Raw genomic sequence first — 20,513 nt, 5'->3', positions numbered from 1 at the left:
CACATTAGCTCAGTTGGGGAGGTACTGTTGCAGAAAAAGGGAAACCCAGGCAGGAGTTGACTTGCCCAAGGTTACCTAGGAGGTGTGACAATAACTGGTCTCAGGATGTGGGCACTCTGGACACTCAGGACAAAAGAAGTACAGTGGCAAGTGATTTGGAATCAGAAAAACCAGGATACAAATCCCACCCAGCTCTGCCACTTCCTAGTTTGGGCAACCTGAGCCTGTCTGATTTAAAAGGAAAAAAAAAGCTCCTGCCTTGCAGAGGTTTTGAGACTTAGGTACTACATAGTAAAGTGTGCAGTGTCAGTTCCAAGCCCCCATCTGTGATGAACTTTTAGAAACAGCAAATGGGTTGATCCATGATGAGGATGCAGAGCAAGAGTCAAGAAACGAAGTATACGCAGTTCTGGTGATTTGTTTATTCCTCATAAACACTTGTTTCTACAGTACAACTCAGAAAATAAATAGAGGCACACGGCTATAATTTCCACCACAATCTGCTGTTGAGACATTCAGTGTGAGGATAAGGGGCTGGGAGTGGAGTGGGCATGTCTGGGTTCTGGGATAACTGGAGGCCTCCGTGATGAACTACGCAGGGATCCTATCCATCCAGATCTGACCCCCAGGCCTGAAGGCCAAGCTCGTGGTGGAAGAGTTAACAGGAAACCAAATGTAAGGAGCCAAACTCTCTTTTGGTTCACTTCGGTCCTAGGATGGGTCCAATTCTCCCCAAGCTCCAAGGGGTTGAGGTGGGTCTGACCTACAGGTCCGCTGGGAAGGGGCTGTGTCAGCCCAACCCACCCCTAAGAATTCAGTCACTCCATGGTAGGGCCTTAAGTGGCCCAGAGATGTTTGTCCTCTGCCCCGGAGTAAGTAACAAATACACGTTATGAGATGACTCCTTGTATCAGTTTCTTGACTAGCCCCAAAAGGGATCCTGTCCTGTGTCTAAGGAAGGAGAGAGGCACAAATGGGGCAAAAATTAGCTGCTGGACCTCAGGTAAGGAAGAGAGCTTGTACAGTCAGGGGAGAGGGAAATCGCACTCTTACCGTACCCTTCACAGGGGGACAAGCAGACACAAATACCAGCTTGGGGAGACAAAGTGGAAGGCCCGGAGCCATGAAGCCAACCAGCAGCCAATGAGGGGGTGACACACGGAAACGCTCTGGCTTTGACTTTCACAGGCCTGCGGAGCTGTCTAAGCCACCCCTGTGTTTCTCCCTGTTTCTCCAGGGTAGCACAAAGCACTAGCCCTAACCTGGGGCCAGGATCATCTCTGCCCCCAGTACAGGCAGAATGAAGAGATCCTGCCTCCGTTGGCAGGAAATCGAGTAGAAGCAGGTCTGCACTGGGCGACCCGAGGCGTTAGGGACAAAGAATACCAACCAGGGAGAGAGGCAGAGACGGAACTGGTGACCCTGCTGTGGGCCGGGGGTCAGAATCCTCACGACCTTCGTCATTGAATCCCCACCGGGCAGGTGAGGGGGCATGTCTCCAGGCCTCTGCTCCGTAGGCATTCTCATCTCCTCTCCCATCTGGTTCATGGATTCACCTTGAGGGCGCCACGGGGCCTGCGCTTTGGCCCGTGCTTGGGAGCGGGTGCCCGACGTCCGTCAGGCGGTGAGACTTCTGGCCGACTTGGAGGCGCTCTGGGCCCGCTGCACGACTGCGGAGCACTTCTCACGCCGCAGCAGCTTGTTGTTCTCAAACAGCCCTTCGTTGCGGGGTATTCCGTGAGAACCATCAGGGAAGGTCAGCAGGCCTTTGAGGGGGACAGAGGAAATACGGGACTGACAAGGGCGTGCGTGACTCAGAAAGCAGCTAGGTACCACGGGGCGGCAGGAAGGAAAGCCTGCAGCTCTTACTCCTGAGAGCGGGAGCACTGGACGGGCAAGTTCGACAGACTGGCGTCAGGGCCTGGTCGCTAGGGATTGGTAGACATCCCCGAAAGCATCCAAGCTAACAAGGTGTACTCCCCCCGCCTAGTATGCTCCCTCCGGTCGCCTGTCCTGCGGGGCTGTGACTTACCAAAACCGTCTACTCTGCCATTTTTAAATTCCCCTTCAAATGTCATGTTGTCATGTCGAATGAAGACTCCGACGCCATTAAACTTGCCCTGGGCGAACTCCCCCTCATACCTGTAGAAACATGAGATGGGAGCGGCAGGGTGGGTAGCGAGCTACGGAGGTTCACTGTGAAGCAGCTACCAGTGAGTGTTACTTTTTAACGCCAAGGAGCTGAGCGCATTCTGCTTGTGTTAGAATCCCTGCCCCCACCCACCCACTCCCAACCGGCAGAGGAGGGCCAGAGAGCATGTGTGATATGGGGCTCTAATCTCAAGGAGGTGACACAAGAGAATGGCAGTCGTGTGGAAGGTCACTCGGCTCCTTGCCATTTCAAATTTTAGATCTACTTATAAAGTAACTAATAAAAGAACTGCTTACTTCTTGCCTGTTTTCAGAGGGCCTGGGCCAAGCTCAGGTCTGACCAGCTATTTATCACTATCAAAGCTGAGAAAGGAATGACCCAGGACTTACCTTGAGCCATCGGAGAAGGTCAGTACCCCGAAGCCATTAAAGAGCCCATTCTCAAAATGACCCAGGTAGATGCCACCATCTGCAAACATCAGTTGACCAAAACCATGTCTGCGGCCTGAGCAAAGAGAAAGACAGTTGTCAGGTTGGGATGGGGCAGCTTCAGGGACCCCCTGGCTGCCTAACATCCCTTGTCTTTCGTCACCCAACGTGCAAAGCAAAGAAGAGAAGCAGTGATGTCAGCTGGGCAGAGAACTACTACCCAGAGTCAGGCACCAGGAAAACCCGGCTCCTGGGACCTTCCCACCTGTCACAAGCATCAGCTGTGGAGCAGGTCTCTGTCGGTATGAATAAGAGAGCGCTGTAAAGTAACACTAGCTACCAGAGCGCCCTCACTATGTGTCAGGCACTCTTCTGAGCACTTTGTACTGATCATCCTATCTAATCCTCACGACGTTAAGAGGTAGGCACAGTACTATTATTATTCCCGTTTCACAGATGCAGAAAGCAAGGCTAGGAGAAGCTAAAACACTTACGACCACTGTTGAGTGGCAGAGCAAGAATGAAAAACGCAGCAGGCATCCTGGCCGGAGAGAGCCCTCACCACTTACTTCCGTTGCCTCTCTGTGAGAAAACAGTGCCACATGGAACTGTGCAGCTAGGGAGCAAACCTACCAGGCTGCCTGGCAACACTGATTCGGGCTTTGTTCCATCAGTAGGGCTGTGCTTACCCATCGAACTGATCAGAAAACAGCAAGACGCGGGAGGAGCATCATGTCTTTCTAACAGAGTATGAGGGAGCTCTTCCCGGGGATAGAGACCGCCTGGCAGAATGGCACCTCTAACTGGCCAGATTTGAGGGGACAGCAGGTGTTGGGGAGGCAGGAGAAAGGCAGGGGAGGTACCGAGCAAGGTCACATCCCATCTGCCCAGTTTCTCCTCTCAGGGCTCAAGAATTCATGAGCTGTAGGGATCTAACATGAAAAGAATGGGGTGAATGTTGAAATGGTCTACACTTCTCTTCACTGGCACAATGGTAGGAAGTCAAGGCGCCTCGGGGCAGTTTGTGGCTTGCTAGGATTGGCCCCACGAGGCTTTTAAGTGGTCAGACTGTGTTTCTCAGGCTCTGAAGAATTTCACCAATCCTGTGACTAGATACTTCCAAATGCAATGAGCTGTCACAGGAAATTCAAGGCAATGACTGTCATTCGCTCTTGAGTATCTATCTGTCCTAATTTCCAGATCTTCCTTAACTTTAAATTCATTGGAACCAAGTCATTGCAATGAATTCTGTACTTTCCAGTTTATAGGCACTCAAAATAATTCATTTTACTCTGCCTGGTACATGAGTATTTATAAAAAACAATTCCCAAATAATAACACAAAAGGATAAGATGTTAAGACACCTCATATTCTGAAGCAGAAAGATTTAACTCATTGCTGGAGATTGGGCAACCAATGGCACTTTCTAATTCCTTTATTTAATCCTAAAATCAAAGAAAAGGAAAGGCACTATTACTATTCAGATTAAATCCTAGAATTAGACATGAAGACTCATCCAGTTGAATTCTATAGCCTGCTGTATTTGTCCTACAGCCAAATGATCCCCGGTTGGGGGGGGGTTCTCTCACCTTCCTTCCACTCGCCTCGATATTCTTCCCCACTGGAGTAGGTGAAGGAACCTTTTGTCAGGGTCATGGTGACAGCGTACGGAAGAAAAGGATAACGACTGCAGGAAACAGGGGAGAGAACCAGAGTCACAGGATGGCTGGAGGAAAGGCCTGCAAACCAATTTTGCTGATACAGTCTATCAACTAACCAGCTCAGTAAGTATGTATTACCTTGGATACATTTAACAAACATACTCACTTCTCCAATCCCCCACCCCCACCCTCATCATCACCACCTCTGTTCAAGCAGTCTTATCCTCTTACAGGTTTTAAAAGTTCTCAGCCTGGGGCGCCTGGATGGCACAGTCGGTTAAGCGTCCGACTCTTGGTTTTAGCTCAGGTCGTGAGCTCAGGGTCTTGGGATCACTCAGCACAGAGTCTGCTTGGGATTCTCTCTCTCCTTCTGCCCACCCCCCCAACTCATGCTGTTTCTATCTCTCTCAAATAAATAAATAAAATCTTAAAAAAAAAAAGTTATCAGCTAGTTCCAATTTTCTATGACGTGGGATAGAAACTGAGGATTAATCTACAAATATTTGCTCGATAGCTACTATGTGTTTAGTTGATGTATAAAATATAGTCTCTTCCTTCAATGAGTTTACAGTCTAGCTGGTAAGACTAATAATGGAAAGACAGAACAATATGAGAGATAATGTCATTAAGTGCCAAACTGGATGGCAGAGATGAACAGAGACAAGGGCTGAGCACAACTGAAAACAAGCGGTCAAGAAAGCAAAAGGCAGTTACCCGTGGAGAAAACCTGGGGAATGAAAGCACAAAGAGCTATGTAAGCTGGATGTTCAGTGGGAAACTAATAAGCTGGGTTTTACTGCAGTGGAAGGTTTATTTAAGGAGTATAGGAATTAAGTTTGTCCAGGTACTCAGCAGAAATCTGAAATCTGAAAAAAAACCTCTCAGATTTAAATCCAAATTCCGTCATTTCATAAACGGAGAAAGAGAAGTGAAGAGCTAGTCTGTGGCCGGGCTGGACTAGTGTCCCGGCCTCCTCTGACTGCTGCTAGTTCTTTCTCTCTTGTATTGTACGCTCTGCTTTTTGGGTCCAGCTACTCTAAGGAGACCTTGGAAAGCTAGGCAGAAGAGTTTACAGCTAATAAGGAGGGGGAAAGACGAAGGCTCTGGGGGCTTATGAACAGGCACATAATATGAAAGCAGTGCTTATGGAAAATGAACGTGGCAGCAGGAAACAGGATGCTTTGTAGCAGCAAAGCCCACAACCAGAAAAGCTTGCAAGGCAGGAGATGTGATCATTCAGGAGACTGTGAAAATGAGCACAAATCGCTCTCCCTCTGCTCATGCCCTTGTGATGACACGGAAGCACCTCCATTAACAGTCACTTTATTCCCCCACCCGCTGGGTCTGGGTGGGTAGAGGTTTGGAAAATGCTCGTCCACATGGGGCTTGCCCTCTCACTACACTTGGAACTGTCCTGCCCCCCTGTGGACAAGCCCGGGCGAGTTGGCTGGTGACGAGGGGTCATGTGGAGCTGCTGTCCCAACTGCCCACAGATGCATGGGTGAGCTCAGGCATGACCAGCAGAGCTGCTCCTGAGCCCATTACTGAGCCACAGAATGAGGGACTAAATACATGGTGGTTGTTTTAAGCCACTATGTTTTGAGGTGGTGTGTTATTACCCAGCAAAAGCTAACTGATAGCCCCAGGTACAAGATCGTGAGGCCTGAACTAAGGGGATAACAGCGTAATGGGAGCAGAAGGAAGGAGTGGTGATGACAGAGATATTATAGAAAAACAAACACCCAGTAACATTTGGAGACTGGCTAGGTATGGCTTCACGTGTGCAGTAAAAGAATGCTTGTATTCAAAGATATCCTAGGGGCGCCTGGGTGGCTCAGTCGTTAAGCGTCTGCCTTCGGGTCAGGTCATGATCCCAGGGTCCTGGGATCGAGTCCCACATCGGGCTCCTTGCTCCGCGGGAAGCCTGCTTCTCCCTCTCCCACTACCCCTGCTTGTGTTCCCTCTCTCGCTGTGTCTGTCTCTGTCAAATAAATAAAATCTTAAAAAAAAAAAAAGATATCCTATAAGAAGGGGGTTAAGATACCTAAAATATCATTAAATACGAACAGAGACAAATAAGCATTTGACATATTTTTACAAGTGCAATCCCTACTTCTTATTTAATTTCTAGGTCTGTTTACTCACCTCTTCATCTTTTCCAGATCTAAGCAATACAACATTTTTGCAAGTGACTGTGACAACGCAGAGTCCTAGGCCCACACCCAGATCTACTGAATCAGATTCTGTAAGTTAGAGCCAGGGAATCTGCAGTTTTAACAAGCACATCGTTGGATTGTTACACACTTGAAAGCGTGGGGACTACTACTCCAATAAACAGATAAACTATGTGTGAAAGTTCTCTGATCTATAAATCACTATTGAAAGGTCCCCTGTTATTAATAATGAACCTAAAGGGGGGCACCTGGGTGGCTCAGTGGGTTAAGCATCTGCCTTCAGCTCAGGTCATGATCCCAGGGTCCTGGGATCGAGCCCCGCATCAGGCTCCCTGCAGCAGGAGCTTCTCCCCTCTCCCCCCTGCTCATCCGTTCACTCACTCACTCTCTCCATCGTTATTTCTAAAAGATTTTTTATTTATTTGACAGAGAGAGACACAGCGAGAGAGGGGACACAAGCAGGAGGAGTGGGAGAGGGAGAAGCAGGCTTCCCGCTGAGCAGGGAACCTGACGCGGGGCTCGATCCCAGGACCCTGGAACCATGACCTGAGCTGAAGGCAGACGCTTAACGACTGAGTCACCCAGGAGCCCCAAATAACTAACATCTTAAAAAAAAAATGAACCTAGAGGGGTGCCTAGATGGCTCAGTCAGTTAAGCGTCTGCCTTTGACTCAGATCATGATCCCAGGGTCCTGGGATGGAACCCTGCATCTGGGCTCCCTGCTCATCCGGGAGTCTGCTTCTCTCTCTCCCTCTCCCTCTGCCCCTCCCTGCTCCCTTGTGCACTCTCTCTCTCTCAAATAAATAAATAAAATCTTAAAAAAAAAAAAAATGAACCTAGAGTCTAACCCTCAAGCATCTGATTGAGTTCCAATAGGACAAGTGCACCTCTTCTTCAGAGCATGTGGGCCAGGCCTGGAGGACCAAATTGGAGTGGATTTTTAAATCCCTGCGGCCTGATGCCAACAGCCAGCTTTCTTCAAGTCCCAGAGAAGCCCAAATCACACACAATGTTAACGGTTGTATTGCTGTTTCCATTATGGAACAACAAGATGGGCTTACAAAGAGTAGGTTCCTCAGTACAAGAGGGATCTGGCACATTTGATACTAAAACGATGCTTTAAATGTTCAACTAAAACAAGATGTACATTAGTTTGTATTCTCCAAATTGTGATGGTAGATGGGGCTGGGTTATTTATACTCCAGGTCAGCCAACACAATGCTCTGGAATCAACTGAGCTAACCCCAGAGAAGCTATTTGAAGTATCTTTACAACAGCAACTAACAGGAATTGACTCCTTACTGTGTGCTATAGTGTTTTTTAAATACATAATCTAATTTCAGCTCACAGCTTTATGAGGTGGGTAGTACTATCATTTCCACTTTACGGATGAGGGAACTAAGGAGTAGAGAGGGTAAGTAAGTTCACCAAGGAACCCTAGCTAACATGTGGAAGTTAGAAGCAGAGACTTGGGGGTCGGCCTCTGGGGCCCATGCTCCTAAACCCCATCCTGTCTTCCTATCCCACATGCCTCCCAGTGTAATAGAGTGGCATGTGGGCCCAGGAGCGCCAATACCGGGGCTCCCACCCCAGTGCACTGTGTAACTTCGGGAAGGTTACTTAAATGCCTCTAAACCTTGGTCTCCTCCCCTGTAAAGTACAGAAAATATACCTACTTCAGAGAATTGGCATGGATTAAATTAAATAAGATACATTGGGGTGCCTGGATCACTCAGTCGGTTAAGTGTCTGCCTTGGCTCTGGTCATGATCTCAGGGTCCTGGGATCGAGCCCCACTTCAGGCTCCCTGCTCAGTGGAAGCCTGCTTCTCCCTCTCCCTTTGCTGCTCCCTCTGCTTGTTCTCTCTGTCAGTTAAATAAATAAAATCTTAAAAAATAAATTAAATAAGATACATGAAAGTACCTAGAACACCACCAGGCCCTGTCTCTTAAATATTATTCTTTTCCTCCTTCCAAAATAGACACCTCAACTCACACATTCACTTACTGTAATGGAAATTTCTCTAAAGTCTCAGTATAAAAATGCTACCAATATAATTAAAATAACATTTGGAAAAAAATTCAGCAATTTTGCCTGAGGTAAATTCTAAGGTGAGAAAAAGTAAACTGCAATTGCCACTTGTCTGTTTTTTATGGCCATCCCATGGGATGTTTTAATTTTGGCCTATGTCATGATGCTTTTGGACAGAGATGCTGTAAGCCCAGAAATGGTCTGAGGTGCAAACAGCTGGCCCTGAACAGAGCGGGGCTCAATCACATCTTCTGGGCCCTGGCCCTGTCTCAAAGCTCTCGTTTCCTCCCAGCTTTGAGGACAGATGAATCCTGAGAATCCCTGGCTCTCACCCAAACAGGGAGCAACATTCGTTTCTACCCCCATAATGAGGCCAGCTTGGGAAGCTCTTCCAGTGATGTCTGGGAGCCCCTCCCACAGCTCCACCAGGGATTTTCTCGCTGTTGCTACTCGGGAGCTCCATGCCCAGGTTCTCTCACATAGCAGAAGATGTCCCGAGGCAGGGATCATTTTCTTCTTGTCTTAAAGCCCCTAGAAAGCTCTGGGGCTATGTTCTCTGATGGGTGACGCTGGTACCTGGTGTGCCATCTCTGCTCCACCAATGTTCCACAAGGTCAGCATCCAAGTTCAGGCTCAAGCCCCTTGTTGTCAGCCCAGCATCAGTGTGCCTGGGGTAGAGGTCAGCATGACTCCACTGCAAATACAACATTAATGAGGGGAAGAGAAGCAGTTTTCCATCGAAACTGCAGAGGAAAACTCTTTCCAGTCCAGAGAAGCTTTGACAACTACAGGCCGTCTTCAGCTCTTTCCAGAACTAATGAAGTCGGCATACTAAAAGTCAGCTTATGGAACAAATCTGAAATATGTCATTCCTTCAAAACAAGTCAGAATCTTAAAGGCCGTGTCTTATAATAAATCTTATCACTAAACAACCATTCCAAAACATAAATACAGAATCATGATTTATGCAGGGAGATGATAAGATAAGAGCATTTCCTTTTGATGTCTGGCAGCTGTAAACTTGTCTTCACTCCGAGGTCTGGAAGGAGTTACTGTGGTGCCTTGTGAGGAGTCAGTCTGACTGCCCAGGGGCTCAGAGGCAGCAGACTCCAGCATCTGTTTACTTTTTCTCAAGGCTATGTGAAACTTCCACACAGTGGTATCCCACTTGTTTCAGAGGGACCAACAGAAGGTCCCTGAAAGAAAGGGAATGGCGTTTCTCCAGTTTGAAGACTATCTTTGGACAAAGTACTAGTCAGCCCCTCAAACTGTAAACCTAGCCACTCTTTTGGTATGCTGTTACTCTGAGGGAATAGATCCTAAAGTTTTTAAAGATGCCAATGAACCTGAAAAGATCATCCTCTAATTACCAAATGTGGCGGATTGTAATTTCCAAAGACATTTGCAGTCTTACCTCCGGTATTACGCGTTCTATAATTTGACCTTGCCATTGCCCCATCAAAAGGTGGAGTCTAACTCCTCTTCTTTGAATCGGGGCAGGCTTGTGATTGCTTCAACCGATAGAACACGATGGAAGAGATGGTGTGTTCCGAGGTCAGATCAGAAAAGGTGATGCATCTTCCCTCTTGCTCACTGGTACGCTTGCACTTGGAGACCTGAGCCACCACAGAGGAAGTCTTACTACAGTGGGGCTACCGTGCTATGAGGAAGCTGAGCTACAAAGAGCCACATGTGTTGGTGCTCCAGTTGGCAATTCTCATCTTTGAATCAGCCTACCCCAGGCACCAGCTGTGAGCAAAGGAGCCTGCAGATGATTCTAGCTCCCAGCCACTGAGTCAGCATCCCATCTAAGGTAGCATGGAGCAGAGCGAGGTCATCCCCATGATGCCCTTTACAAATTCCTGATTCACAGAATCTGTGAGCATCACTCGGTTGTTTTAAGCAGCTAAGGTTGGGGTATAATGTTATACAGCTATAGTAACTGGAACATCATCTCTCCGCCTAACCCTGCCACCTCCTCTCTCATTTGTTTTTCCAAAAGTACATTTCCATTCCTTTCTTTATCTAGGGAGACAGAGCAAACTCCCTTCAACAGTTGCTGGTCAACATGATGTCCATTCCCAAGAACACAATCGGAAGTGCTAACTAAAGGACACACGTGGACTCTATGGGTCTCAGGCCATGGTTGAACACATTTGACTAGAAACTTGTACCTATGTCCAAATAATTGATACTGTCATCGCCTGGGACAGTGATTTTCGTTTATGACTTCTATAATTAGCCATGCTAAGTAATTGTCAGCTGTAGAGCCACTGACCCAAAAAGAAATCATGGTCACGGAGACAAATCTAGTTTAATACAGGATAGCCAGCGCTGATGAAGACTGAAAACCCAACACTTTAAGAAGGATGCAAATCAGTATTTATATCAGTTACCCAAAAAATCTTCTTAAAGAGAACACGTAGCCTAGGAATTTAGGCTTCAGCATACATATGGAATCTAGTCACAAAACCAAGAAGATTCAGGCTTTTAAACAGATACCCACCCTTTCTGCTCTTTTGATAAATGGGTTGCAAATGATCAATCCAAACATTTATCTAAAAGAAAATGACTTTGGGTGCCTGGGTGGCTCAGTTGGTTGGGCGACTGCCTTCGGCTCAGGTCATGATCCTGGAGTCCCAGGATCGAGTCCCGCATCGGGCTCCCTGCTCGGCAGGGAGTCTGCTTCTCCCTCTGACCCTCCTCCCTCTCATGCTGTCTCTCATTCTCTCTCTCTCAAATAAATAAATAAAATCTTTAAAAAAAAATAAATAAATAAATAAAAGAAAATGACTTTTGTCCCTGAACCGAATATACTATTGGTCTGCGCAACAGACTACATCCCTGCCATCTTTATTTTCTCCTCACCCAGACATTTCCAAATAGAACTTGGAGACAGGAATGTTAACTTCTGTTTCCATTCCATTTGTCTTTTTTTAGAGTTTAGAAATCAAACTTGCTACAAAATATTTATGCATTCAAGATGTCTTCTGTTCAAATTCAGATTAAAAACAACAACAACAAAAAAGCTAACATAAAGAGGAACAGATTTTCACTTTAAGAATATTGCTTTGAGGCAGCCAGCTTTCCCTACATATACCTTTACATTGTTCCTCCAAAGCCTCCCCAGAGTATGACCGTCTTGTCAAAGTTCTCTTAATTATAAAGAAAGCAGTCTTAGGCTTTTAGAATCCTAAAGAGAAGAAAAGGAAGACTTTGGTGAACAAAAATTAGGCTTGTAAGAAACCTAGAACAAAAAGTCACACATTCCTTTTAAAGTGTTTTAAATGAGCTTGAAATAACTGTTTTTCTTGTAAGTCTACAAGTCTTTTTACTATAAGTCTTCCTTGAACTCGAAAAGTAAAAAAAAAAAAATGTTTTGCTACCAGATAAAGGTCTTATTTAGGAAGACTGGTCTTATTTAGGAAGACTGGGACAGATTGAAGAAATTGGGAAGAAAATCCTGACACCAGAAAGATGAAAAAAAAAAAAAAAGACTTGAGGGTGATGAGGACTGCCATCCTATTTCATGAAAAAGGAAATGCCTGGACCGAGTTCTAATAAAGCCGAGCTACTCCTGCGGATACCTAAGCAGTTTGGAGATGCTACGCAGCAGGCGTGCCACCATCCACTAATTGAGGCATCCCATTCCCCAAGCCTCGTTGTGTGGGACGTCTCTCCACCAGAGTGTGAGAGGCGGGCCCAGGCCAAACAAAGCCCTAGACCCAACTAACATTTCCTAGTCGATCTCCCACCCCGTTCTTGCATCCCAGCACCGATCTTTCCCTCTACCCGAGCTCCGCTCTACCGCCTGGGCCAGGTCTCTGCTCACACTGGTCTGCCATCCCCTCCGGACGCAGCCCCCACCCACCCGCTCGCCAAGCCGGGTACCGTGGGCTCTCCCTGGCCTCGGCCCCAGCGGTAGAGACCCGAGGCCCGGGTTCGGCACCCCACCGGCCCCGCCCTCTGGTCAGCGCGTCCTGGATGGAGTCACGATCCCCAGCCAGTCATCTCGGGATGGGCTCCTCAGTCTCTTCCTCACCAACCACACTCTCCTGGCCCCCTCCCTCCTGCGCTGCCGGCCAACCTGAGCTCCGCCTTTCGGGATGACAATCACGCCCAGACGCGGGGTTCCAGCGGCCGGGACGGCGCCTCCGCCGGGCTCGCCCCTGCCACCAGCCTCTCCCAACACCTCCACCAGCGCCTGCCCGACTTGACGCCGCCATCCCGGGCGGCCGCACTGGGCGCAATTCCCGCTGCCCATTGGCTGTAACCTAGGCAACCGGGAGCAACGCCACTTTCCATTGGCCCAGCGCGGACTCTGCGCCATCTTTGTGCGGGGCGGAGTGTCTCAAGAGCTCGGGTCAAACATCCGAGAGAGGGGTGGGGCTGAACCCACGGTCCTACCTCCGCCACCTGATGGAGAGAGACCTTAGGTCTCGTCTACCCAGAGACAGCCTAGCCTAAACGTCGACAAAAACAAAACCAAACCTGGGTCAGAAACAACAGTGACCACCAATTCAAGCGGCTCGGATCCTGCGCGGACCTTCAGAGATGTAAATGGCTCCTCCCTGGAGTTTGAGGACAGAACCCAAACCTGGCTTTTGAGTTTCAGCTTTGTAAATTGTAACATGCTGGACCAGGCAGCTGCGGTTTAATGTGTGTCAGCCCCGTGCCAGCACTGTGATACCAGGACACTTCCGCATTCACTCATTGTAAGGATTTGTGTTGTTGTCATTACTCAGATCTTTTGTGTTTAAAATACAGTGTCAAGATTGGAGCAAATTCTCCAAATATCGTGCACGCCAATCCTTTTATCCACATGTTTATTTACTGACCAATGTGAATGCAGCTAGAAAAGACGTGATCGCTGCCCTCATGGGACTTACTGCCTAGATGTGGAGAAGAAAAGATTCATGCCCATGGAAAAATTCAAGACTATATTTAATTATTAAAAGAAGGCAAGTGCATGAAGAGAGTAAACAAACTGCTTCTCTGATTTGGGCGTTTCCTCATCTGTGGAATAGAAAATGAAAATAATAATAATGATAAAGACTCCCCAGCACTTGTATGAGAATACAGTGTAAAATGCTCAGTACTGTGTCTGTGACATTGTAAGTGCTCCATAAACAGCAGTTTACATGGTTTTAAAAGACTTGGATTCTGTGTTCAAATCCCATGTCTGCCACCAAGTGTGTGTGACTTCAAGCAAGTTATTAAGTTCTCCAGTCTGTAAAATGAGATTGGACTAGCAAACCTGTAAGATTCAACCAGCTCTAACACTCAATGGTTAAGCCTGCTAAACTATGTGGTAGTGACTATAAATATAAATACAATTGTTGAGAGAATGGCATGTCAAGAAAACAGATCTTATTAGATTAGAGAAAGTATATTAGAAAATTTGATTAAATAAGGTTAAATAGATTGTGGTTAAGTTATGGAGAAACCTGAAAAATTAGGGGGAAGATATGGTTTGCAAAATGTAGTGTTTTGAATGGGCAAATTCATAGACACAGAAAGTTGAAGTTACCAGGAGCTAGAGAAAGAGGGAGTTATTGTTTAATGGATACAGAGTTTTTGTTGGGATGATTAAAATGTTTTGGGTATAGGCAGTGGTGATGGTTATGCAACATTGTGAATGTATTTAATGTTACTGACCTGTACACTTGGGAATGGTTAAAATGATAAATATGCATATTTTACTGCAATAAAAAATGTAGTTTCTTAATCAGAGCAGTGACACCAGGAAACCAGTGTTTTAAGAAAATTAATCTGGTAGTGATGCTCAGAGATAACCAGAGAGATTGGAAGCAGAGAAACAAACTCACAAGCTATTTTAATAATGTAGCTAAGATATATTGAGAGTCTCAAAAGTAAATGGCATCAGTAAAAATGGAAAGAAAGGGGGTACATGCTGATTTAGGAAAGATGTTGGGGTTCAGAGGCAATGGCCAAGAAAGAATTTCTGAGATATACTCAGTGCAAAAAGGTGGTTTTATTAAAGCATGGGGACAGAGCACAGGGACAGGACCTGTGGGCAGAAAGAGCTGCACCGGGGTCATGAGGAATGGCTGGTTATATACTTTCAAGTTGGGAGGGGGCTAGGGATAGCGTAAGTCTCTAAGGAATTATGGAAGCAAGATTTCCAAGACTTCGAGGGGGTTAGCTATTGTTAGGAAAAGGTCATTGATTACTGTCTAATAAAATCTTAGTCATGAGACCCTTCAGATGTATATTGGTAGGTCATATGCTTGGGGGATGATTGCCAACTGATATCTTGGGGGGTAGATATAAAGGAAGTTTCTAAAGGAATGTTTATATGTTAAAGTAGACTTATAGGATGGCGGGGGGCGGGAGGCGTTGTTGGGATAATGTTAAGCTAAGCCTTTTGCCCTTAGCAAAATATTAACGTCAGGACAGCTGAGTTCCTAGAGGAATGTCACTCTGCCTGTTTTAAGGACTTGTCAGTGGGCTGTAAGTAGTAAGGAAATTTAATTTTTCTTTTGCCTTTGCTTCACACATCACATATAAAACACATCTCATAGAGATATTTAATAAGAGGCAATATAGTGTTAAAAGCATTGAGCTGGTCTCCCTGGGTTTGGATCCAGCTCTGCCACTTACCAGCTGCATGACCATAGGCAAGTTACTTTACTCAGTTTCCAACATCATAAGAGCTGTAATGCCATTTACATGTAATCCAGTTATATCCATGTACTTTACATGAAACAATGTCTGGTACGTGCTTAGTTATTTGGTGAGTGCTAGCTCTTCATAGGTAATAGGGAATGTATTGACACTTTTTTTTCAGTAGAAGGAAAATCAAGTTCTAAGGGGTAGAATCAAAAATAAATTTTGAGAATTTTCCACAGAGTTCTCAAGGGAGAACTCTAAATCTTGCAGCTTTCCTTGACAAAAATTTGAAGCTTATGGGCTAGATGAGACGAATAATTCCAAGAGATCATCTCTGTGGATGTGATCCCTGGGATGCAAGAGGCAAGTATTACTGAATTATTCGATGTCTGGATAAGAAAGGGAAATACATGTCTTCTAACTGAAAGAGGAAACTGTATGGATCTTTGCCTAAGATGGTTTATGTGGCAAAAAATGTTTAAGACATTCTCACACATACAATTAAACAATAGTTGTTGTTTTTTTTTTTTTAAAGATTTTATTTATTTATTTGACAGAGACACAGTGAGAGAGGGAACACAAGCAGGGGGAGTGGGAGAGGGAGAAGCAGGCTTCCCACTGAGCAGGGAGCCCGATGTGGGGCTTGATCCCAGGAGCCTGGGATCATGACCTGAGCCGAAGGCAGGCGCTTAACGACTGAGCCACCCAGGCGCCCCAACAATAGTTGTTTCAGTTCAATTCAGTTCAGTTCAGTATTTCTAGTACTTCTAGTACTGTGACAATAATTTGATTCAAGAAAGAATGATTACGAAATACTGGTTACAATATGGCTGATTATCTCTTGTGAAAACCCATGGCTCTAATCTTGGTGATTTTAAGCACAAAAACAAAAACAACATTAACGATAAAAAAAAGGTGGTACCATTTGTTGAGTGTACTAACCATTGTGCTGTTTTACATACATTATCTTGATTCTTATTTAAGGGAGGGATAATTATGTACCAAGCACTATGTCAGTGTTCTACAGACATTATCTTAATTCTTATTTAATTGAGGAAGGGATGATAATTCCCATTTTACAGGTGAGAAAACAGAGGCTTAAGTGTAGAGATGGGGTTCAAACTCAAATGATTCTGATTCCCTCTTTTCTCCCTTTCCCCCCCAGTAATCTAATTACATTCTTCCTTTAAGACTTAGCTCATAGCACATGCCCCCTTTAAGGCCTTTGCTGACTTTCTAGCCTACCCCCAAATTGCTGAAATTCTGTGTTTTCAGTTTTCATTGTTGGCTCCTTTTCTCCTGCCGCCTCAGAGAGCTATATGTCTTCCTCTTGAGGGCAAGGACAGTTCTTCCTTCTCTTTTCCACTAATAAAAAATATACAGAGTCCCTATCATGTCTAGACACCAAGGTTTTACAGTGGTGAATAAAACAGTCCTGTACTCTTACCTCATGGAACTTTCTAGTCTTATAAGACCATATCTTTTTTAAAGATTTTATTTATTTATTTGACAGAGAGAGACACAGTGAGGGCAGGAACACAAGCAGGGGGAGTGGGAGAGGGAGAAGCAGGCTTCCCACTGAGCAAGGAACCCGATGTGGGGCTCGATCCCAGGACCCTGAGATCATGACCTGAGCCAAAGGCAGACACTTAATGACTGAGCCACCCAGGTGCCCCACATAAGACCATATCTTTCTTCAATTAACAAAGAAGCATAGAGCATCCAGGCCAGACTCTGTAAATTGCACTGGGCCTGTGATTTTTTTAAAAACCTTTTTATTTAGGTATATAGGGATTTTTGTTTCTTTGCTTCATTTTTGTCTCTCTAGCGCTTAGAACATAGTAGGTGCTCAAAAAATATTTTATGAATGAGTGCATGATTGAATGAATGTAGATACAAAGATTAGATTTCTCCAGCTTCATAGCTGGTTGGTTCATAATAGGCACTCAACAAATGACTGACTGATTAGGTAGGCTACTTTACTGAAAGCTCCCACAGACAGGTCAGCAATTGGAAGCTACGGGAGGGGCTGGGCTGGTAAGAGCAGGGGGCGTGTCTGACCCAGGTTTGGCTCTTGGAACATGCGCAGTCTTCACAGACGGTGACGGGCGAAAAATGCGGAGGGCGCGATTACGTAGACGCTGGTTCTGATTGGTTATCGTTCGCGCGCGAGGGGTCGTGCCGACTCGTCGCCAAGTAAACAGGCTGGGTAGGGGCGGGGCCAGCGAGGCGCCGCGACCTGGTTGGCCAGTCGGGGGTTGGGGGTTTCGCGGATTGGTCCCGGGCCGGAGCTCAGCTGTGGAGCGTACCGGGACCCGGAGCCGGCGGCCTGAGGGATGGACGAAACGAGCCCACTGGTGTCCCCCGAACGGGCCCAACCCCCGGACTACACCTTCCCGTCCGGCTCGGGCGCTCACTTTCCGCAGGTGCCGGGGGGCGCGGTCCGAGTGGCGGCGGCGGCTGGCCCGGCCCCCTCTCCGCCGGGCTCGCCAGGCCACGACCGGGAGCGGCAGCCACTGCTAGATCGGGCTCGGGGCGCGGCGGCCCAAGGCCAGACCCAAACCGTGGCGGCGCAGGCCCAAGCCCTGGCCGCCCAGGCGGCGGCGGCGGCGCACGCCGCGCAGGCCCACCGCGAGCGGAACGAGTTCCCGGAGGACCCCGAGTTCGAGGCGGTGGTGCGGCAGGCCGAGGTGGCCATCGAGCGCTGCATCTTCCCCGAGCGCATCTACCAGGGCTCCAGCGGAAGCTACTTCGTCAAGGACCCTCAGGGGGTGAGAGCGGGGTGGGGGCCGCCGCCGCCTTTGGGGAGGGTGAGCCTGTCCGGGGGAGTTAGCAGCTTCGCACAGCCAGAGGGAGAAGGGGGGTTGAAAGGCTGCAAAAGGGAGAAACTTCACAGTGCAGAGCCGCTTGGCAAGATTTTGGAATGCCCCTGAGGACTGGAGATGGAGAAGCTCTGCGGACTGAAGAAGTAAATCAGAACCTATTTGGTGGGGGAGGAGTGAGCGGAGAATGAAAAGAGGAAATTGAACAGATACAGGCAAGGGGCCCGGCGGTGTGGTGGGGCAATCGGCCTGTCGACGGAGACGCGCGGGGAGATGCTACTTTCTAGTAGATTCCTTAGCTTTAAACTACGGAGACTGCTATTCGGCCATTGTCCTACAGATTTGAGCTTTGGGCCCATTTCCTCTTTTTGGACCGAACCAGCGTTGTCGCTGTTCACTGAGGAGGACGGGTGATCCATCAAGGGCTCTGAGGGTTCAGTTCCAGCCTTCTGTGTTGTGGGGATGTCTACCACCGTCCCAGGTCTCTTGCTGGCAGACGTCAGTGATGGAGTGGGTGGACTTAAACCAGTTTCATCTGTCCTGTTTATTGCTCACTTCTGGGAGATTGTTCAAATTCTTTTTTATGGTTCTTCAGTAAAGAATGCGGAGTTTTAGAAACACAGGACTGCCTGCTACCTTTTACTTTCATTTCTCTCCTAGGACTATCAGCAGTTTGCTTTTTAGCTCAGGCAAAGTGTTTGCTGACCTTTATTTTTTGTCCCTTGCATATGTATAAAGGGGGATGGGGATGAGATGGGTTGGGATGGGACATGGGGTGACCAGGGCAGCTGAGAGGTGACTTTATTCTTTTGATAGCTGCAGAAGAATTTAAGGCATTTATATCAAACCAGAGGTATCATTGGAATATCAGTGGGTCAAAACATACTAACTTTTCCCTGTCAGAGTTCTCAGATGGGCCAGAATGGTTTATTGGAAAAATATACTATTGTTATACTTATTAAAATAATGGTTGTCAAATCTCCTGCAAATTTTTGCTGTGTCTCTCCTGGGTGAACTCTTTAGATGGGTGGTATGCTGTTCTTAGAGGAGTGCCGAGTGGCCGGGATCGACTCTGACTTGTAGCCCTTGGTTAGGTTCATTGAATGATCTGGTCATTCTCCCAGATGTTGTTGTCCCTGAATTATCAAGAACCAGAAAGCAATTCTGCCATCAGTGCAATTAACATAAACTGAGTTGGGGAAGTTGGGGAAAACTTTGGGAATAATAGGTCTTTCCAAGTCCCTCAAGTAAGTGAGCACTGAGTTAAATTGAAAGCTCAAAGGGGAACCATTACTTCTAGAATATAAGAACAGTGGGTGTCCTGAGGTCTAAATGTTATTAGCAAGATACTTTCATTTTTTATGTAAGTGGTTTTTATTTTTTATTTTATTTTACTTTTTTTTTTTTTAGCTTGTTGGCTGATGTAAGAAGGGACTAATTATCTTTGATAGGTATAGGAACAGGAGGAAGGTTTTTATTTTTCTTTCATGACACTTTACAGCTTTGTTGGAAGTGTGTCAGGTCAGCTGAGAAGTGATCTGGTGCTCTGACAGGTGGGAGTAATAAGATCTTTCACTTCTACCTGGCAGGTAAATTTACTACCACCTCTGTGCATAGGCTACAGAGAATGACAGACTGCAGGTATGTTCCTTGGTGATTTGCAGGATCCCAGGGTCTAAATCCTGGCCACTGTCCTTTCTTCGAGAGGAAGTCAAAACACATATGCCCTGACAAAACTTATTAAGATAACCATCTTGCTCCCACTGAGGAAAATGTGGTTCAGAGCAGAGGACCGCTTCCTAAATGCTGTGGTGGGTTACAATGAACCACAGGCTCACTGTAGTTGGTCGTGTCATCTTTGGCCCTGCTCCAAATGTGTTTGTTTATTTTATTTAACAAATAACGTAGATAGCACTTACTATATGCTAGGTACTGTTTTAAGAGCTTCATGAATAATAATTCACTTAGCACTTATAACACCCTTGGAAGTAGGTACTATTATTATCCCCACAGATGATGACATCAAGGCACACAGTATAACTAATTTGCTTAGGGTCTTAACAGCTAGTAAGTAGGAGGCAGGATTCAGACCCAGGCCAACCGGCTCCAGAATTCATGCTCCTAAAAACTATGCAGTGCTGCGTCAAAGTTAGTCATCTGAATTTCTGCTTCCTCTTTTCATCTACCATATTGGTTAGGATTACATTTGGCTATGTGTGGCAGAAAATTTAAAATAATAATGACTTGAATAAAAATACATTAACTCTCACAGAAGAAATCTCTAGGCTGCCCAGGGCTGGCATGGCAATATGAACAATGTGCATCCTTCCATCCAGCTGATGAGCCATCCCTAGCATGTGGCTTCCACTTCATGATCCAAGATGGCTACTCAGACTGCAGACATCTTGTCTGTTTTTCTTTTTTTTTTTTTTAAAGATTTTATTTATTTATTTGACAGAGAGAGACACAGCGAGAGAGGGAACACAAGCAGGGGGAGTGGGAGAGGGAGAAGCAGGCTCCCCGCAGAGCAGGGAGCCCGATGCGGGACTCGATCCCAGGACCCTGGGATCATGACCTGAGCTGAAGGCAGTCGCTTAACCAACTGAGCCACC

At 46.6% G+C, this 20,513-nt stretch overlaps 2 protein-coding genes across 7 annotated transcripts in view; one reads left to right on the top strand and one right to left on the bottom strand.

Moving 5' to 3' along the window:
* Nucleotides 1-407: 407 nt before the first annotated feature.
* MORN4 (MORN repeat containing 4) lies at nt 408-12,700 on the bottom strand. 6 transcript variants are annotated; one of them, XM_081823704.1, is made up of 7 exons: nt 12,534-12,700; nt 11,547-11,639; nt 9,023-9,140; nt 4,170-4,267; nt 2,542-2,656; nt 2,033-2,142; nt 408-1,766 (listed from the first exon to the last, which is right to left on the bottom strand). In XM_081823704.1, exons 4-7 carry the CDS (start codon nt 4,234-4,236, stop codon nt 1,618-1,620), a joined length of 441 nt encoding a protein of 146 aa, XP_081679830.1. In that variant the 5' UTR covers nt 4,237-4,267; nt 9,023-9,140; nt 11,547-11,639; nt 12,534-12,700; the 3' UTR covers nt 408-1,617. The 6 variants fall into 6 exon arrangements, with proteins under 6 accessions (XP_081679830.1, XP_030889419.1, XP_030889417.1 ...); XM_031033559.2 differs by lacking the exon at nt 9,023-9,140; XM_031033557.2 differs by lacking the exon at nt 11,547-11,639.
* A 4,634-nt stretch (nt 12,701-17,334) lies between these two features.
* The window catches only part of PI4K2A (phosphatidylinositol 4-kinase type 2 alpha), a 20,248-nt gene continuing 17,069 nt past the window's right edge, over nt 17,335-20,513 (top strand). Inside the window, exon 1 of the mRNA XM_081823697.1 lies at nt 17,335-17,850. Coding sequence (XP_081679823.1) covers nt 17,416-17,850 — 435 coding nt within the window. The 5' untranslated portion in view covers nt 17,335-17,415. The remainder of the gene's footprint in view (nt 17,851-20,513) is intronic.

This window comes from Leptonychotes weddellii, chromosome 6 (genome assembly GCF_054177405.1).
Source record: "Leptonychotes weddellii isolate Sample4059 chromosome 6, ASM5417740v2, whole genome shotgun sequence".
Taxonomy (NCBI): Eukaryota; Metazoa; Chordata; class Mammalia; order Carnivora; family Phocidae; genus Leptonychotes; species Leptonychotes weddellii.
The sequence above is the reverse complement of the archived record's forward strand: the minus strand, read 5'-3'. Positions and strand labels throughout refer to the sequence as shown.